Source organism: Xiphias gladius, chromosome 1 (assembly GCF_016859285.1).
Source record: "Xiphias gladius isolate SHS-SW01 ecotype Sanya breed wild chromosome 1, ASM1685928v1, whole genome shotgun sequence".
Taxonomy (NCBI): Eukaryota; Metazoa; Chordata; class Actinopteri; order Istiophoriformes; family Xiphiidae; genus Xiphias; species Xiphias gladius.
This window is the reverse complement of record NC_053400.1, coordinates 12127091-12147847: the sequence shown is the minus strand read 5'-3', so window position 1 is coordinate 12147847 and position 20757 is coordinate 12127091. Positions and strand designations below refer to the sequence as shown.

Sequence of the window (20757 nt, the reverse complement as noted above, 5' to 3'; positions counted from 1 at the left end):
TATGATCACGCTGAGCAGTGCTGTTTCACTTCTCAGCCATTCTTCAGCAGTCGTAGTAGCACATACTGTAGATGATTTACTCTTTTGGATACATGGTAACCCAGGTGCAGTCATGCGTCCAGCTTAAACTACCCACTACCCAAGCTCAGACTGCTTCCCTCTTACCTCCATATTGGAACCCAGTTTATCGTGTCTTACTACATAGCAAACATACTGATAATGCAAATTAGAAAAACATGAGCTTTTGATCAATATGATGCCTGAGACAGAACCTCTTTTGGAAGGCATTAAAGATGTACACCATGTCTTGGAAGAGTAGTAATCTTTCCTTCATGGCAATGGCACACAATATGATAGTGTTTTGAAGCCCTTTTGCAAATGATTAAAGTAGTGAACCCAAGGTTGATATGATCAGCTGGTGCAGAATCAGCCATAAGCCCTATCTTTGTTACTTGTTCTTATGAGATTAAATTCTATGGTTCCTCCGTCGGCTGTGTCTGCAGGACATGCATTAGCGTTACATGCTCTGCATTACCAGATATTTAAACCAAGAATCAATATCATCAGACACAAGTTGATTATTATAAAACTTGATTAGATTCTAAGGATTATACTGAGGATAAGTGGAATCATGTTGCATTTTCATTTCCTCAGCACTTCCTACAACATCTCCTCTGTGTGCTGCACCTAAGTTAAATAATTCAACCTGAATTATTCAGCCACTCATTTGACCAAGTTTCGTTTTTAACACAATTTTCTGTTAATCAGAAATACATTTTGCTTCAGTCAGCATTACATACACAAATGAGAAAATGTGTATTACACCTTCCTTTTGGAAGGGTGTCCTAGCAGTCCACAGTCATTATTATTATAATTGTCAATGTCAGTGTGCATAAAAGTGTGGGTGTGTTTGCATGTAATCATGTCTGTGTATGATAAAGATCTGTCAGTATGGCTGAGTTTGTTCCAGTATGTACACTTGCTCGTTCTCTGTGGTACTTGTTCTTGGCAGAGTAAAAGACTGTGACTGTCACTTGCTGACTGGAGATCAGTGTGGTCACACTTAGTGTGGGGTCAACAGATGGTAGAGTCAGTGAGTGGTTTTAGATTCATCACCTTTCGCCCCAGGACAACAGCAGAGACAGCAACACTCGCACAAACACGCATCTACATTAACACATTACTGAATAGTGGTAATGTTTATAAAAAAACTTTGAAGGTTGTAATTCTTAAGATTTCTGTCCTAACTGATTTTGCAACATCTGTCATTACTAGTGGTAAGTGCCATTTAAAACTACAGTCCCAGAAATCTGGGGGCAGCGAACACTCATTGAGCAGCTATGAACATACAGTTACTCTTTTTCCAGTGCAACCAAACAAACTCACATTGTTTTGATAAAAGGTCCATTGATAATCTGCCTTTTCCCATCATTCGATGAGAAACCATGATCTTCACACTTCAAACTGTGAACATGTGCCACTAGTGGAACTTTCGGTTCCTCACTTCTTATTTAGTTCAGTTTTAATAAATTGCAAGTATACTATCAATTGCATAGAAATATCATGCAAGATAAGAATCTTACATGCAATACAGAGCATATAAATGCACTGATAAGTTGTTAAGTGCAACATCCGTCTTTGTTTGGCTTTCTCTTTCCGATCCCAGGCAAATTTTCTTTTTTGCGAAATCTCGTAATTTATTATTTCTTCTCATTGTATAGACTGCCTCACCATCAGCACACTCAAACTTTCCTCTCACTCTGACCATCTTATTTCCTCCTCCGTAGAGCCGGAAGCAGGACATTCCCCGTGAGGAGCAGGGTCCATCGATAAAGAACCTGGACTTCTGGCCAAAACTCATCACTCTCATGGTGTCTGTAATCGATGAGGACCGGACGGCTTACACTCCAGTCATCAACCAGTATGTGCTTGTTTATTATACCGTACATTCTTGTACCAAGAAATCAGATCAAATACATCGAACTGCGCTTAATTAGTTGCTATGCCAACTTGTGTGATAAGCAGTTTAATATTCTCCTTAAAAATACATTGTTGAAAAAAGTGTAAACATTATAATATTTTCATGTAACTCTAATTTGCCAATGTATCTACCGTTTAAATAGTTCAAAGCTAAAAAATAAAGCCCATCCACTAACATAGTGATAGAAGCTAAGTTTTCACTCAGATTTTGGTGAGTGTTTTGGTATGGAAGTATTGTTAAAAAAAAAAAAAAAAGGTAAATAGCTGATACTGTAAGGAACTGTTTGAGGCTTTAATATGCCTCATGCTGATTAAATTATTTACTTAGTTGTTCATTGTTTAGATTTTTTTTTTAAATTGTATTTATTTATTTTTTTATTTGGATTAATAAAGGCCAGTTTGGGCTTCATTATTCATGACACAGGATTAAATAGATCAGGGAGAGAAATCCTTCTTAAATAAACACCTTATATGAATTAATCTTAAGATAATTTTGTTTATCATTTTTTAAGAGATGGTAATGGAGGAAAAAACTAATCCACCAGCTCCTGTAAATTTGAAAATTGGTTTTACTAATTGTGGAGACATGAATGAGCACAGTGTTGCACAGGAAGGCTGTGTGCAGCCAGAGAAGCCAGCTGTGAAAAATACCTTGTTTGTATGGTGATTCATAGTATGGATGGATAAAAGGAGAACACAGTGTTGCTGAATTACATAATAGATGAGATTTGTTTGTAGAAAAAAAGGGATAGGGGGCTGGTTGTGGTGGTGGTGCTGAAAAAGGTACAAAGTGTTTGCTTATGTGTCCGTCAGATGAGCTGGTAAATCAAATCAAATAAATCATAAAACATGAAGAAAATAAAGTGGAGCTTGCCTTAGAAGAAATAAGATGAAGCCCATTTTTCTTTCTGTCTCACTCATACATATCCTCTCACATCTTTGCCTCCCCCTTTTTTCTTTTCTCTTTCCTCTTGCAATGCTTAATAAGACTCTGTTTATGCCCTTAGCCTTCTCTCCTACACTGTCTAATGATAGATTTGCAATATTCATGTCCATTTCCTCCACATTCCCCTGGTCAAGTTCCAAAGTGACAACAACTCCAATGCTTTTTCACAATAAACCCAGGAATGGACTTGTTGCCTTTTAAATAATGGGAGCTTTTGGCAGAGGAAAAAAAAATGTGAGTCTGTTGCTCTGTGCTGACAATAGTCACATGGGAGTCTAGCCCAGAAATTTTCAAGCCAACAGACTGATCTAGAGAATTTTATTTTATGATTGGAAATATAAAATTGGATGCTGCAGTTGTTTTTAAAAGTGCAAAGGATAAGAAGCTTTAGAGATTATTTCCAGAAACTCTGCAGATTGTAAACCACATAACATCATTATTTCACCAAACAGAAGTAGATTATAAACCATCTACAGGCATGAACAGTAGCTGCAAATGTTACATTCATTTTTGCCATGAAAGGTTTTCATTGTCTGCCTCGGCTGCAGTACACAATTTGGGTGCATGAAGAAAAACCGAGGTGGAGAGAGAAATTCTGAGAGCGACTGCGATGAAAGAGGATGCAAATGTTTCTGGGATTGTTTTTTTGTTTGTTGTTTTTTTTTTTCACCTGTTGCCACTGTGAGAACAAATCCACCTTTTAGTTTCAGTGTTTGCTCCTTTGCTCCACAAAAGGATGCACCAAAGTTGGGGAGGGAAGAAGGAAGTGTTTGTGTGTATAATATGTGTGTGTTTGTGCACCCTTGGGCATTGGTTTTCACAGGAGTGTCCTGGCTGAGCAGATGATAACTGCTTCAATAGAAATCGGCAGACAGATGTGTTTGTTGTTGGAAAACACGGCGGCCTCCAGCAAAAGCAAACCATTTCCGGATAAATGGAATTTTCTCAGACCAGGGCCCAGTCATCTATAAATGTCCTCCCATCACTGTCTGAAGATACAGATAATTAAACCATTGACATCTCACATTCAAGCTTTGACTGGAAATCTATAGGCATTCAAAATAGCAGAGTACTTGCCAAATAGGTTGCCAGTCTTTGGCTCTCCCCTTTGCTTTGTTATTTCCTCCTGCAGTTTTCTCATCTTAAAGCCCCATCCATGCATCTCCCATTCCGCCCCAATTCAACCAGGTTTGGAAATGACAGGGGATTATTAGATTATTAGATTCACCAACCATGTCTTCTTGTGCACATCTGTTAAGTCGTTTGTTAAAGATTCAGGCTGGGCCATGCCAGCAGGCCACTCAGTCGAGTGTTACGTTATACGGAAATGAGTCTGATTGGAATCCGTTTCAATTCCACCAGGTTTCCACAGGAGCTGAATGTGGGCAAGATCAGCGCTGAGATCACGTGGAACCTCTTTGCCCAGGATATGAAGTATGCAATGGAAGGTGAGTAATGTTGCTTATCAGACAATTATCTCCTGCTTGAGGGCGTGTGTGTGTGTGTTTGTGTAACAGAGTGAATGAGAAATTATATAAATTGATTGATTGATTGCAAAGAATGATAGGTAACACTTTACAGTAAGGTGTACTCCATTCTAATTTGATGCTCTCTCCTTCCTCTGTAACTATACAGGGATAGGTTTAAAGTGTTACTGTGTTATACCTCTGTGTGTCTGAGCACTGTTTATTGGCTGGTGTCACAGTTTTGTTTATCGGCTGTGTCTGGCTTTGGTCAGCTTTACTGCCTATCTAGATTACACTTCCCTGATTTCACCTTATTGACCACTATAGAGAAACTGGAGCCTCTTGTTTTTAAGATAAACAATTGATCAGTGGCACTATCAATAACAGATGGGTTGCCCAGGTTTGTGTGTTGGTGTGCAGCTGTGTATGTGTGAATTTTTCTGTATTTTTGTAATTGTGCGGTGCAAGTGTTTTCACCAGTAATATAAGATGAAGTAATAATTTTACCCTAACCCAAAGTATAGACATTTTATTTTTCAATTATTCATGGAGCATTTAAGGGTTCAAGTGATTTACAATTCAGTATTCGAGTTAGACATGTAGGGGTGAAGGCACAGTTGTGGATCAAGGATCAAGGAAACATGCAGCAGATACAGGTACAGCGAAAATTCCAATAGACCCAGCCAACCCTGTATGCTGATAAAATAATTGTCCATTTTAATAAATACACAGTAAAAGAATTCTTTAAAAAAAATTGAAATATAAGGGATATTAAATGAGAGGTATTAAAAAGTAGCAGATTACTTTAATTAATGAAGTATAAAATTATGTTAATACACAATAAAAACAACTAAAAGAAGTCCTTCCATAAACCAGCATGTGTAACCAGACAACCATGCAGCAAAAGCAGACAGTTGTGGGCAGAATGCCCATTTGAGCCCGTTTGGCTTGGGAGAAGAAACTCCTTCTCATCCTCTCAGCTTTTGCAGTGAGGGAGGGGATACGTCTGCCAGTAGGTAGTCCCCGGAACAGACACGAGGTAGTCCTTTTTTTCGGAGAGAGATTAGAATGTTGTGATTCCTTAATAATCCAGTCTGGAGGTAGGGCAGCGTTGATCCAGCGATGCGCTCTGTGCACCTTATCACACTGTGCAACGCCTTCTTGTCCTGGGAAGAGCATTTACCAAACCAGGCTGTGATACATTGACTTAATCATGGCAGTGTAGAAAGTTAGAGTGTAGAGGAGATTTTGAATTTGCTCAGCTGCCTTATATGGTACAGGCGCTTCCTTGCTTTCTTCACCAATGTAGAGTGGTGTGTTGACGAGTCAGCACCTCTCAGTTGTACACGCCCAGATACTTGTAACTGCTCACAGTCTTCACTATGGTATGTGCTGTGTCCTCTGCCTTTCCCTTCTGAAGTCTACCAGCATCTCCTTTTTTTTTTTGGAGACATTCAGGTCCAGGTTGTTATCCTTACACCACAATGTCAGCCCCTCCACCTCACTCCTGTAGGCTGCCCCGTTTTTATCCTTAAATAAACAACTTTTTGATCAGCACATTTCACAATGGTGTTGGAGCTGTGGGTGGCTGTACAGGGAGAAGAACAAGGTACTAAACCCACAACCTTGAGAGGCACCGATGCAGAGGGGGCGTGTGTCTCTGACTTCAAAACATTTCTAGTGGGCAGCTTGTTGAAGCATGACCTTCAGCAGGCAGTAGGTAGGTAGTAGTGAGTCAAAAAGTTTGAAACTTATTCCCAGAATTTGCCATAATTAGAGATACACAATAGCCATTACAACGTTCGCATGATGCTCACTTTCTGTCACTGTTATTGCCGAATAAACACAGTACTGAACTTACTATATTACAGTGTAAAGGCATAAAAAAGGAATTTGCACCATATAAAGGAAGTGATTTACCATCTGTAAAGTAGCATGAACCAAAATAATCAGTTTCCTCCGCGACCACTAAATACTCAAGAGTGTAAATCAGTCATTCCACAGCAGCCATGTAGTGCCTAATTTAAATATAAAATATGCCCAAGCTGTAATTCACATTTAGTATTCTTGTAATCTTCATAGTTTAGACTAGATTTTGTGAACATGAGTTAGTCTTTTTTTCAAAGACAGCAAAGACTCACAGTGATCAAGCAGTATGTCTCAGATGTGGTCTGCTGGCAGGAAGACAGATGTTCACTGATATAACGTGGGTTTTGACTTCAGTCCCCACCCCCTCTTTCCCATCTCGCTCCCCAAAAGGCAACAGAAGCCTCCGGGAGGTTATTGAATTAGCTGTTTTTTTTTAGTTTTTTTTTTTAGGTTGGAGGCTTCTGGATCACACCCCACAGGATATCACGATTAATGGCGGGGGGGTGCAATGCAGAGGGGAATTAATGCACCTGGGGTTGTGAATGAATGTTAAAATGGCTGTGTGTGTGTGTGTGTGTGTGTGTGTGTGTGTGTGTGTGTGTGTGTGTGTGTGTGTGTGTGTGTGTGTGTGTGTGTGTGTGTGTGTGTGTGTGTGTGTGTGTGTGTGTGTGTGTGTGTGTGAGAGAGAGAATTGAAGAAGCCTTTCAGATGAGAGGTGAAACATCTTCAAGAACTTGTAGTAAAGTCCAGTTGCTTTGCATAGCACTTACTGTGTGTGTGTGTGTGTGTGTTTGCACTTAAGGACTCAGCAGCCACCACTATATCTCTATACAGCAATGAGGCTTTTTGAGCTTTGTTACCCAGATGTCATGCAGTATGACACAGCACACACTTCATCTCCCTTGTCTGAGCACTTCATGTCAAAGTCAAACTTTGTATGGACAAAATGCTTGTTGAGTAGGACACAGTGTTGTATCAGAGTTATTATAGTTTTGAAATTTTAATGAGTTTTTATGAGTTTTTTTATGAATGCATAAGTAGTTTTATTATTATTATGAAGAAAATCTTGATTAAGAGAAGCTGAAAAAGGTAGGAAGATGGACTGCGTAACATCAAATATGACTTACAAAACCGTTGTTCATTAAAGGTCCCATATTGTGCAAAGCCATTTTATTCTTGTAGATCATGAACCATTAACACTGCTCGACCCACTGCATCCAGAGCTAAATATAAAGTGAAACTTGAAATAGTCTGCATTAAAAGCCAGGGGGATGGTGCAGAAAAACAACCCACCAAATCAGTTTTAAAACAAGATGTGAATCTCTAGGAACAAGTTAAATGTTTCATTTTTTTAAACCTTTTTAAGAAAAGGTTTAAAAAAACAAGATTCTTGGACTGAGTGAGCTTCTTGTCAAAGATACACTCCTTGAAAACATTAATATTAAGTCAAAATTAAAATTCCATAAATCCCAATTTCCATCATTTTAGGCAATAGGGTGAAAGTTTGTGAGAGCAGAGGGGAGGATGACTGAGGTCATTTGTGAGGAACACACTCAGCTGGAGACGAAGCTGCTAAAGTAACGTACACACGCAAAAGCTTACACACACAAGAACACACTAACAGGCAGGCATACCACTGCCACCACATATCTTTAGTCGTAGCCCGATTTCTCAGACCAGATGATAGTAGCGCACGCATACAGAAAATGTGCCTGTGTCCTTCCAGGCTGGATGCAAGATAGAATTATCTCTTCAGGGCATAGGGCACTGGTGAAGCGTTTTTATTTAACAAATAAAACACTGGGTTAGGCAAGCTGTAGATGCAGTGGTATCGAAGCTGAAACCGTCAGGTTTGAGGATGCCAGCAAACCAATTTCTCAGAGACCTCAGCAGCAATTTAGCGACAGACTTCAGAACAACAGTGCTGGGAAGTGTGCATCCAGATTTAAAAGGCATGGCACAAAATGAGACAAGTACTGGCTGTCATTCTGTAGCTGGTTAGTGTACACAGCAAAAGACTCAAACAATTGAGCAGTGGTAAGAGAGGCTGGGTGATCAGAGAGGGTCCCAAGATTGGACATGCTCTTTAGACTTTGTGTAAGAGAAAAAACAGAGAGGCACCAAAGGAGCCTATTGGTCAAGTCAGTTGTATTTATTTAACGCCAAATCATTACAGACAATATCTCAAGGCACTTTTCATATAGGGCAGGGCTAAACTGTACTCTCTACAATATTATTTGTGATTTATCCTCATCTACACAGCCTATACTGTACCTGCTGCTTTCTCGTTACCGAACCATCTTGAGTTGCCACGGCAACCGGGTGTCAGGTGAAGACAAAGCAAACTCCAGTGTCTTGTTATACTCACACAATCATATAGGAAGCATATAGATTCTGTACATGCAATATGATTTTTTTATGTGAAATAGTTTAAAATGTGATCTGCCCTTTGCCAGAAAACTATACAGAATGTGTATTGAGTATTCATTTATATACAGTGGCATGAAAACATCTGGGCACCCCTGGTCAGAATTTCTGATACTGTGAATACTTTAGTGGGTAGAAGATGAACTGATTTCCAAAACGCATAAAGTTAAAAGTGAAATCTTCTTTCCAACATTTTAAGCAAGATTAGAGTATTATTTTTTGGAAGGAAAAGGAAAGGAACACCATACAAAAGTTTGGGCACCCCAAGAGATTTGAGATCTCAGATAACTGTTACCAAGGTCTCAGACCTTAATTAGCTTGTTAGGGCTGTGGATTGTTCACAGTCATCATTGACAAAGGCCAGGTGATGCATATTTCAAAGCTTTATATATACTCTGACTCCTCAAAAATTTGTCCCAACAATCAGCAGCCATGTGCTCCTCTAAGCAGCTGCCTAGCACTCTGAATATGAACTTCATGGAAGAGTCATCAGAAGAAAACCCTTTGCTGGGTCCTCGCCACAAAATTCAGCGACACAAGTTTGCAAAGGAACATCCAGACAAACCTGATGCATTTTGGAAACAAGTCCAATGTTGAAATAGAACTTTTTGGAAAAAAAGGCTGCAGAATTTAATGAAAAGAACACCTCTCCATCTTTTAAGCACGGAGATAGATCGATCATGCTTTGGGCTTGTTATGCAGCCAGTGGCACGGGGAACATTTTACTGGTAGAGGGAAGAATGGATTCAACTAAATACCTACAAATTCTGGGAGCAAACATCACACTGTCTGTTATAAAGACAAAAAAAGGAGAAAAAAAAAACTGAAGATGAAATGAGGATGGCTTCTACAACAGGATAATGATCCTACACACACCTCAAAATCCTCAATGGACGACCTCAAGAGGGGCAAGATGAAGATTTTGCCACAGCCGTCACAGTCCCATTACTTAGACGTCATCACAAATCTGTGGATAGACCTGAAAAGAGCAGTGCATGCAAGACGGCCCAAGAATCTCACAGAACTAGAAGCCTTTTGCAAGGAAGAATGGGCGAAAATCCCCCAAACAAGAACTGAGACTCTTAGCTGGCTACAAAAAGCGTTTACAAGCTGCGATACTTACTAAGTACAGACCATGCAGGGTGCCCAAACCTTTGTTTCAGGCCCTTTTCCTTTTTTGTTATTTTGAAACTGTAAAAGATAGAAATAAAAAAGTAATCTTGCATAAAATATTTAAGAAATGTTTATATTTAAGAAATCTTTAACATCATGCCTTTTGTAAATCAGGTCATCTTTACCAACTTAACTATTCACAGTAACAGAAATTTTGACCGGTGGTGCCCAAACTTTTGAATGCCACTGTAAATTTACCCGTGCATGAGATTTTAATGAGACAGTTGTAGATTCATAGGTGTGTGTGCACACATGGATGTGCATTTCTGTGGTGAGGCAATGAGCAGCTGTAAAACAGCATGTCTGGATTATGTCTCATGCTAAGATGTATATGAAATCACCAGCCTAAGATTTTTTTTAAATTCCACGTGTATAACTTTTAACACTCATCATATTCCTCCAAAATTAACAGTGATACCTTGGTGGAGTATTTACTGAAAACTAATCAAGCAGCAGTCAAGACTATCAGTACCCTCTGTCTCACACTAGTGGTATTGTTGAAGTTATATATTCTCAGACTTCCCCTGCCCTCAGTCATAAATAGGATGTTGCTACTTGTTAACCCATTGCCTTCCTGTGCCCTAAAGAGAAAAAGGACTCTGAAAATTATTCCTCCAGCAACCTTGTTTCATCATCTGGCAACGCAGTATTTTCTGAAACTGTGTCTGGAAGAATAGTAACATCTTTATGGTATGTTTTCTGTTGTAACACAAACCAGCATATTTTGCACATAATCAAATTCAGTGGCATAATGTGAAACTAAGTGTAGAGGATTGTAGTAATCCAGCAATCTGGTTTGACTAAATTATACCAGTCCAAACTGTTAACACTTGCTCTGATAATAAAGAAGAAAATTAATTGAATACCAGTTAATTGCGTTTGATAAAAGACAAATTGTTAGTTCTTTAGCTGTCGACACAAATAAAGCCCGAGCTGGAAATTTGCATTTGTTTTACTATGAATGTTTTTATTACAAATATGAGCAATGCATCTGCACTCCAAAAAATTCAACAGTGGAACTCTCTTCTGTAGCACATGTTAAAGAGCAGATCTTAAAATTACGATGGTAATTTTCCACAAGTCTTGAGAATAGTATGAATTTAGTCTGATCAACTTTTGACGGTAAAGGATGTAACATGTTTTTTAAAATCCAGAGACAGAAAGAAATGTTGCGTATATATTCAACATGTTATTATATTCAGTAAATAGTTGCAGAATAGTGTGTCATCAGCATAAAGCTACACATTGTTATAAGTTAGAGGCAAAATTAACTTAAATTATGTGACTTTTAAAAAAAAAAATTATTATTATTATTATTTTTAGACAATTGAAAGTTGTCTTGAAGGCAATCCTTAGGGGACAAATTTTATCAATTTGAAGAGCAACAATTGAACACTGCCTACTTGTGAACGTGTTTATTCAGGGAGTGATTAAACTGCTAAAATCTAAACAAAACTACATTACTCCACTACAGGTTTATTATTTTCAAGTGATTACAAGTCTTTTATGCTGATTAATGCCACTATACAAAACAGCATAGTTTCATTATAGTATAATACCTATTTAGACCATTTGTCTTTCCGCTGTGTGAAGAATATTATATCAAAGATAAGGACAGAGAGAGCAGTTGTAGCTCTGTGTTTGTAGGTGTGCATATCTGAATCAGGGCAGCTGGGCATGTGACCACCAAGGGTGTTACTGACTGCTGTCACAGCAGGTTTTGGCAGTGTGTGTTTGTGTGTATGTGTGTCTGATTTGCCTGAGGGTGTCCGTGTTACGAGAGGAGACAAGAATCATGGATGCACTCAGTCACATATACGGTCTTTCTGGCTTCTTGAGCCTGAGCCCTCTCCCCCTGCTTTGCCTCCCCTTGCCTCATCTTGTCAGTACATCACTCCCGCCCACAGCAACACGTGCCAGGAGGAGGACATAACTGTCATGTTCCTCAAAGGAGCACTTCATATGAATTATTGCTGATTTCTTGTTGGTTCTACTGGCTGTCTGAGTTCTAAGTTTGGTTTGGTGGAGACCGGGAAGAAGTTAAATGAAGCAGAGTTTGACAGCTCATAAAGCACATGACAGTGTGTTGCAAACATGCGCACTGTATACCACATGATATGTTTTACTGTATAATCTATAAAACAACATAAAAAACAGATTGTTACAGTTGAAATATGGCAACTTTACATGAAGCAGCAGAGCCCACTTTATGTTAGATCCTGTGTGTTACTCACATTTAATATCCTTAGTATGTGAGATTTGTGTATATAAAAAGCTCGGATGTATCACACATAGAATTGAATATCTGACTATTCTGCCTATTAAACATTATATGCATTGCTTATGTGTAACCAGTGTATTTACATGTCATTTGGATGATAAAATGATTCTGTGTGAGTCACACTACATTTTATCAAAATACACCTCATGGCTAAATGGACCTGCTAAAATTATAATTTGTGGTAATTTACCATAGTAAAAAAAATTCAATTATATCAGATTGTATATTACATACATTACATGTTTAATTTTCACCTTAAATCAGTTAGAGATTGGGTGTCATGAATGTTCAAATTGTTCCATGCTGCATTGGACGACAACAGGCCCCCTTAAAGAAAGAAAGAAAGAAAGAAAGAAAGAAGTGCAACTCATAAAATCCTCTATAAAGAATTGATAGCACTGACCCGCAGAGTAATGCTTACTGTGTAAGCTAACAGTACCCAAATGAAGGCTCACTGAGTTTGAGTTAAAAACACATAATTATGTTTACTGCTTTAATATAACAGCTTTATATTGTAAAAAGAGTGTCTCTCTTGTGAGGAAGGATAGCCAGATGCATTTAAGTGGCACACGTGTGTCTTCGTGAGAGGTCTAGCAAAAAAAAAAAAACACACACACTTGAGTTATTGGGGAAAAAATGTGTGTCTACAGACACAGACTCTACCTTGCATCCATTTAGTAAGAAAAGTACTTATGAAGCATTCTGAGTCTTCTGAGTCTGTAATTCCCTAGTGTGACCTTGCCTGTCTCCACCAACATACTGACAAACACATGTTAGCTGTGTGTGTGTGTGTGTGTGTGTGTGTGCGTGCGTGTATGTGTGTGTGTGTGTGTGTGTGTGCGTGCGTGCGTGCGTGCGTGCGTGCGTGCGCGCGTGTGCATGCGTGTGTGTGTGTGTTTTGAGATAGTCAATAGAAAAGCTGTGGAAAAATGCACAAATTGGTTCTACACTATATGTGTATGCAAGGTCACATATGTAACGTATGCATGCTGTACACACATGCACCCTGCTGTGTGTATGTGCACATCCCTTCATACGTGCATGTACAGTAATGAGAAAGACAATGGTGAGGTGGTAGAGGGTAGGGGTACTTTGTAGGTCCAATTTGTAGCTTTTCTTTCTCATTCAAACAAATAGAAGTAACTCAGAGTGACCTGTTTACATAAGAAGGCACAGAGAACTGGTGGGCAGCTGACAGAGACACCCTGAAGGAGGCGGGCCAGAATGTCCTGCTTTGTTGTTCTGTGTTTCTCAGTTTGTGTTTGTCTGTGCATTTGTGCAACCGCGCATTTGTGCAAGCATTCAGTTGTGCAAGTAAGTAAGAAAGAAAGAATGAATGAGAATAAAAGAGGAATATGTGTGTTTGTGTCTGTGTGCACGCATGTGCATTACTTAATGAAGTCTTTGATGCATCCTCTGCTTCCTGCTTGGAGGCATTTGGTGCCAGTGCTGGTGCAGAAATGGATGCTGCTAATTTTAGCATCTCTGTGCAGATCTCTGAATGTGTGAGAGGGAGGGGGGGGGGGGTGTTGGAGGAAAGATGAGATAAGAGACAGAGAAAAGGAGAAGAAGTGATGTGAGAGTGAATGACTAACTCATTCCCTCATTCACTTATTCAATAGTGCCTACAAGGTAAACACTCCAAAGGGTACTCCTTAGTTGTAATGAAGGTTTTCACACACAATCATTATCATCATTTTCCATGTTCAGTGACCGACAGGGTCACGTTATTTAAATGATTGATTTTTCAGAAGCAAGGGTAAAGCCATTACACTTATAATTTAGACTGAAAGAAATATCAGCAGATCTCTTGTGTCACCTGAATCAAAACAGCTCCTTGATAAAAGGTTAATATCAATAATTTCAACAAAAAGGACACAGCCCATTAACTCGTCTTCAGCCTGCTGGAACAGCTTCACTCACCAGAATATTTTAATTGAATTTCAATTAATGTACCTCAGCAGTGGGAGTTTAGTTTCCACAGGAAGACGTTGTTGGGCTGAGGCATAGCTATAGGTTACGTTTTGCAGTGTGATTTTAATAAGCTAAGCTAGTCTGTTCTCCAGCTGTTCGTCTCTAATGCCTCTTTGCAGTTTTTCAGCATAGCACTGCACACTTCTGATTCTGATCTCCTGTACCTCAGTTAACAACTTATGGGTTTTATAAATTGATAGAATTTATAAAGCACTGAGGCCCCGCTTAAGTCTTGCAAGTGGTGCATTCATTTCAAACATAAAGATCTCATAAATGCTTAATAGATTCTCTCCATCATTCAATGCACAGATCCACCTTGAGGGAGGGTCCTGTAAATGCCCTCTTGTTTTAATAAAGTTGATAAAAATAAATGTATTTACAAGTGGATGTACAGATTTAAGTTTCACAAAAGATTTAAAAAATGTTACATTTCGCAGTGAAATATGTAAAAAAAAAAATAGATATATATATATATCTATATATATATAGATATAGATATATATAGATATATATATAGATATAGATATATATATCTATATATAGCTATATTACACTGCAGTGGTGATTCACTATAATGAACCAGAGTGGACTCTTACATAAGTGAGTCATAATTTTGGTTGTGTCCTAATGCATTATATATTTGAGTCACATCAACAGGAGTTAGTGTCTCTGTGGGCTCTGGTGTTTTAGCAGAGCTGTGTCAGTAGGTCCTGTGATATAGCTTAGGAAGCCCTTTGACAGAACTGGGTCAGAAGCCAAGATGAAGGAATTACGTAACAAAGAAAACTATACTGGCCTTGGCTGTCATTCTGGTCCTCCAGTCTTTTGTCTCGAACAAATCTGTCTAACCTCATGCTCCTATAGATATATTCACTGAATGGTAATTGGAGGATGGAAATGCTGTGGTGAACTGCTGCAGTTTATCACAATATCCATGGCATTTAAATCAATGAGGAGGAGAGGGAGTTTGTCTGTCCCTGTGGGCTGATACAGACAAGATGACATCCTCACCAGGGACCTTGAGCCCACTCCTCCCCCGGGACAGCCCATGCTGTTTACCACAAGCAGGGCACAAATGCGCACACACATCCAACAGTGTATGAATGCACAGATGCGCACACACAAGTACATACACACCCACATGCATACCCAGATATGAAGGCCCTATTACAATTGCTTGATTGCAAAGCTAGATCATGTGCGTACAGACAATTAGAAAGCATTCAGGCACAGTTGTTACTTTTGTGTATGTATGTGCTATTTGCAAAACCACAGTTGAAGTGGAATATAAATAGGATGGGTTTGGTGATTAATTATTATCTTCTCAGCCACACGGCCTGTAATGAAAATGTCTCACCAAATGAAGAAGAGAGACTAGTCTTGCTTCTCCAAGCATACTGCTGTTGTCCAGGAGGTGGAGAGTGGCTTGGAGCAAATGTACGGTGCCAAAGGTCATGATTGTGAAAACAGAAAATTACCCATTATAATGCGATTTGGAAGAAAGGGAGAGTTGAAGAAATGAAAAAAAAGATGAAGCAGAAGCTGTCCCTAGACTCATCATTATCTAATTTAACCAAACCAATGAGGAAACCAGTGATGTAGAGAGAAGAGAGGTTTGTCCAGTACATCCAGGATGTTACTGGCACCTACAGTACATCTGTGGTTTGCAACACATAAGACCAGGAAAACACTGTCCAGTTTGTTGTTGGTTACTTTATGACAGCCTGGTGTTGGTCCCACACATCCCTCCTTGGATGGAACACATATTAGGCCTGCCACCTCTGTCAAATGAATTAAAGAGTAGGTTTTCATATAGCCTACAGGCAGTTGTGGATGAGAGATGCTGCTAAGAATTAATCAATAATGTGAACTTTACAAATTTTGTCTCACTGTCATTCTTGCTGTAATCACAGCAACTTGCATTTTATGGTCAAAATATGTCTTCTAGTTGAAAAATGTGTCATCAAGGTGTTCTTAACATATTCTACATATTAACAGAGCAGTAAAAATAGACTTGTTCATTGGCAGTCTATTTTCATTGGACAGTCAAAGTTCCAGTTTTTACAAAAATTCAAGCACCTCGCCTTGTGTTATCTCAGTTGCAGGCAGCTGCTTTATTGTTGTGCCTCTCCTCAAACCTTTGCATCGTTCACAGTGCGCAGGGCAGGGCACACACAAGTCATACAAATAGATAAGACGTTTTTCAAGGTCAGTGAAATAACATTGTAGTGCAGCTTGCTCCAGTCTTTGCGATGCCACAAGAAAAGCACACATTCAAACATGCACGCACGTACAAAGTATGTGAAAGGTTTTTTTGTTGTTGTGTTTTTCAGTGTGACACTACAAGGAGGCCTCAGTAGGCTGGATTTGCATAAACAGCATGAATAAATATAAACTGACTCACCTTTCAAAATGACAGATTACCCATTTGAAAAAATCTGACACCCAGACTCTCAAAATAATTACTCATGGAAGTGAAATTTATCAATGAATGATAAATTAAACATATTGAGTTTGAACAGTCTGTAGCTAAATTTTTGAAGAGGCCTTGACTCTTTTTTAAAACCAAACAACAGTCTGTCAACGCCAACATTTTTAGCTAGAATTCTTAGATATAAAAAAATTCAAAACCATTACCTGAAAAAAAGTGACTCAGTCTGATGTTTGACAATGTTTGAATGTTTTATTGCAGGATTTTTAAAACACTGCTCCCTGCGGCTTCATTTCCCTCAGATTCTCCCCTCTTTTCAAACAATCACATTGGGCCCAGTGAGTGGAATATTATGTCTTGTTGCTTTCATTCAGAGTGTGCAGAGAAGCATATTCTGTTCCTCTGTTCTTCTGTTTTCCAGAGAGAGGATATGAGCTTTATGACTCCTAAACTAAAAACTTTTGAAAGACAAAAGCTTTTCAGGTACTTAACGCTCTTCTAACCTCTGACAGATAATGCTGTCTTCTTACCACAGATTTTGAAGCTTGAAAGAAAAATGTTATTTGAGAATAATTGGGTGAACCATTCCATTCAGTAAATGAAATGCAGCTACAAGTCACAGACCTTTGTGTGTTGGAGAAGATGTGTATTTAATAGCCAATACACCAGTAATGTTGATCAAAGACAATTTTCCTGATCCTCATGCTTTTCCAGGAAATTTGGTTTGGAAATTGAATATGAATACCAGTCTAGTACAATCTCTGTATGAAAAAAAAGACTTGATGCTTTTTTAAATTCCGATTTACCAAACTTGTTGCTCTCTCTTTCGTCATGTGCATATCTTACTGATATTTTTGTACATAAAGAAGGGCTTTATGTGAACATTGAAATTATTTAATCAAGCAGTAATGTATTACTTTTGGAAACATCAATAAAAGAAAGGGCAGTAAAAACTTTTGGGCAGTACAAACTTACATAATAACACTGATTATATACAGGTATGCATATACTACATGTCTTTGAGTGAATATAATGAAGACACACACACTCTGCAAACAAAGATATAGCAAGCTAACAGCACCTGGCTGGCAGCACCAAACAAAACACCTGCTGAATTCTACTTTTCTGTGATTCCCAGCTGACCTCCATCTGCTCCCTTTAGGTGAACATGTGTCTGTGAGTGTGTGACAGTGAGTGTGTGCAGTCAGAGCTTAGGGCAGACAGGTTGACAAACTGTGATTGTGTGTATAAGTGTGTGCATGTGTGTGTCCACCCTGTATGTGTATAAGCTGCCTTGCAGTGCTAGCTCAGTTATTAAAGTGGCACTGCCACAGTCGATCCCTCTGTTCAGATTACAAAGCCTGTGCTGCAGAATAATTACAGGTCTTCTTTAGTCTCAACTCAGTATTCACAATGTATAAATCACCTGCTCCTTCTCTGAAACAAACTGACTAGATGAATCCAGTTGAAACCTTGCGTTCCTTAGCAATCTCAGTCATCAAAACCACTTTGACCATGAAGGTTAGGTGTAGATGAAAACAGTAATCCCAGTCATTTTCTAGTGTTCAGCTCCAAAAGAAAATAACTAAGGTGCTGGGATCATTGCAGCTTTTGCAGGACAAAACCCACCTCATATTTACCTTCACTTCCACTATTTCTGCCATAATGAAAAGTAACATTAGAGACTTTTTCTCAGGAGAAACACTATCAAACCTTTCAATGAAACGTGTTGGGCGCGTTTTTTCCATCCAGTTAGAGAATGCAGTCCCTCATATGAGTAAAGCTTAAAGCTTTGAGACACTGATATTTTTGCAAAACTACATTGTTTTTACTAATTTTAAGTTTTCTGTTAAATGCAGTCTAACATCAAGTTCAAAAGCAGGTTTGACATGAGCTGCAGTAAACAGTAAACAACAGACGGAGCATATATTTTCCATTCTGAGGAGTAAAATATTGCATTGAACATTTGAATATGTTATCATACAGGTAAATATGTTAATTAAACATATGTAAATGTTTTCCTTGGAGCTTAGAGAGGAGTGTGGGGTGGCAGGCATTGCACTATTCATCAAGGTAAGCACCCAGGTTCTTATCAGGATTAAGGCATGGCAGCTAGGATGCAATGCGTTGGAATTAAACATTTCTTTGATGTTGTGTGGATGTATGTACTGTATCTTATATCTGCAAAAGACTATGTGAATGTGTGTGTCTTTATTTCAGCTTTACTATTTGGAGACACCTGCTATAAAATTAAAAATAATTCTATAATGCATCTTTCAATTCCCTGCTTTTTTAGCCCTGTTTAGGATCTAGTGTCTGGTGTCAAGATTATATATATATATAGCCAGATATGGTCTAGATATATCCGCGATGGATTACAGTTCATACCTGGCAATAGAAACTGTCTCAAATATGTTTCGGATGACCATTTATGATCAGATGCGGTTTCCCCGCTCCCATCACATTTTATCTGTGGAAAACCACAATAGCTGCTAAACTAAAAAACAGATGTCTGCACAGTGCCACGAAGAAAAGGTTTACATGGCTATTTATATACTGGATAAAAAGTACACAAAAAACTCAAAATAAGAAAGAAAAGCCTGGACACAAAGTGAAACAAAACAGTGAAGAGTCACAGAGAGAGGCTAAGAGAGAGACACAAACACACACAGGAGGAGGGGTGGGGCGAGCGAGTGAGAGCATAGTGATTTGCCTACGGGTAAGGACTGAGTTTGGGAGGTTTGTCATGCAGTACATATGCAGCTTTTTTTAGGTGATTATAGAGTGCAATTGCAGCAAACAATCAACGCAACCATTTTTCTGAAGAAGACAGTCCCAAACTAAGCCTTTGCTCTTCTCCTTTCTTAGTGTTTACTCTAGTTTGTATGCAATGTCAGCTTGCCCACTTGTCTTTGGTCTATTCTCTGTCTTATCTGTGTTGGAATGATGGTTTCCTCTATTTTTATTTCAGTGATAGAACAAATGCTCCAAAATATTTCATCATCATCTCTGTATCTCCTGCTTCTTCTTAGTGTCATTGTATCATCTGTAGTATTGTAGACAATTTAGTTTATCCATCTTTGCTCGTGCAGAAAAGTTTTCTTCTCATTGGTCTTTCTCTCTTGCTTTTCTCATGCTGTTTCTGCTTCATTGGTTTCCTCTCTTTTCCCTCATCTCTTCTTTCTTCACTCCCTCTCTTGCACCATCACCATCCATTTGTCCTCCAGGGGATCCCATGGAAATGTTTAATTGTTCTGAAATGTCTACAGTGAGCTGGACAAAATGACTCAGCACCCATGTCTGCTGACATGAAAGTCTAATCCATTTTAGCTTCAGTTTGTATGCAGTCATTCAAGGGCTTTCTTTCTTTTGAAGAGATCTAGGGGCATTCACAATCTCGATTTTATTTTCTCAATCTTCGATAGATCTAGGCTGTACATAATTGAGCCCATTAAGATATCAGATTAAAAGTAGCCTCTGCAACCAAGGTACATTCTATGCTTATTAAGATATTTGCACATTTCAGGAAGAAGCTGTTTAAAGAAGCAGAAGAAACAGAGCACATGCCACATAATTTACTATTTCATAGAGCAAAAGTTTGATACTACAGTGCTGACTATCTGTTCAGTCCAAAGGTGTTCCTACTTTTGAGACTCGTTATTATTAAAATTTAGGTCTCTCTGAATAAGAATTGTGATCTCAGTGGATACCGTAAATGCTAACATGCATGCTTCTCGTATTATAATCTGCATTACAGAGCACGACAAGCACCGCCTATGCAAAAGTACCGAATACATGAATCTTCACTTCAAAGTCAAATGGTTCCATAATGAGTACGTCCGTGACCTGCCAGCCTTCAAGGATGTTCCTCCTGAGTATTCTCTGTAAGTGTCCTCTCATTTTCACACACACACGTACATGCAGAAATGCACAAACATGTATTCACACATATTTTACAGTTGCAAATGCATAATAAAAGATGAGCGGACTGCTTGTAACACCCCAGTTAACAAACAGGGCAACAGGAATATAAGAGGAAAAGATTGACTGACTCAGATCAGAGAGACATGTTGCAAAGAAAAAGTCAAATGTCAAATGGTTCAATTGCTTTAGGGTGTAATTTTATTGCCCTTTTAACAAATTAAGTTTGAAGACAGTGTTTCACAATTACAAATTTCACTGATAATTTCTGCCACTAATTATTATTTCA

The 20757-nt window shown here is 38.7% G+C and overlaps 1 protein-coding gene across 1 annotated transcript in view; it reads left to right on the top strand.

Annotated features, from left to right (window-relative positions):
* The window catches only part of LOC120789765 (protein unc-13 homolog C), a 99649-nt gene that overhangs the window by 52891 nt on the left and 26001 nt on the right, over nt 1-20757 (top strand). Inside the window, exons 20-22 of the mRNA XM_040126743.1 lie at nt 1788-1921; nt 4289-4374; nt 20305-20431. Coding sequence (XP_039982677.1) covers nt 1788-1921; nt 4289-4374; nt 20305-20431 — 347 coding nt within the window. The remainder of the gene's footprint in view (nt 1-1787; nt 1922-4288; nt 4375-20304; nt 20432-20757) is intronic.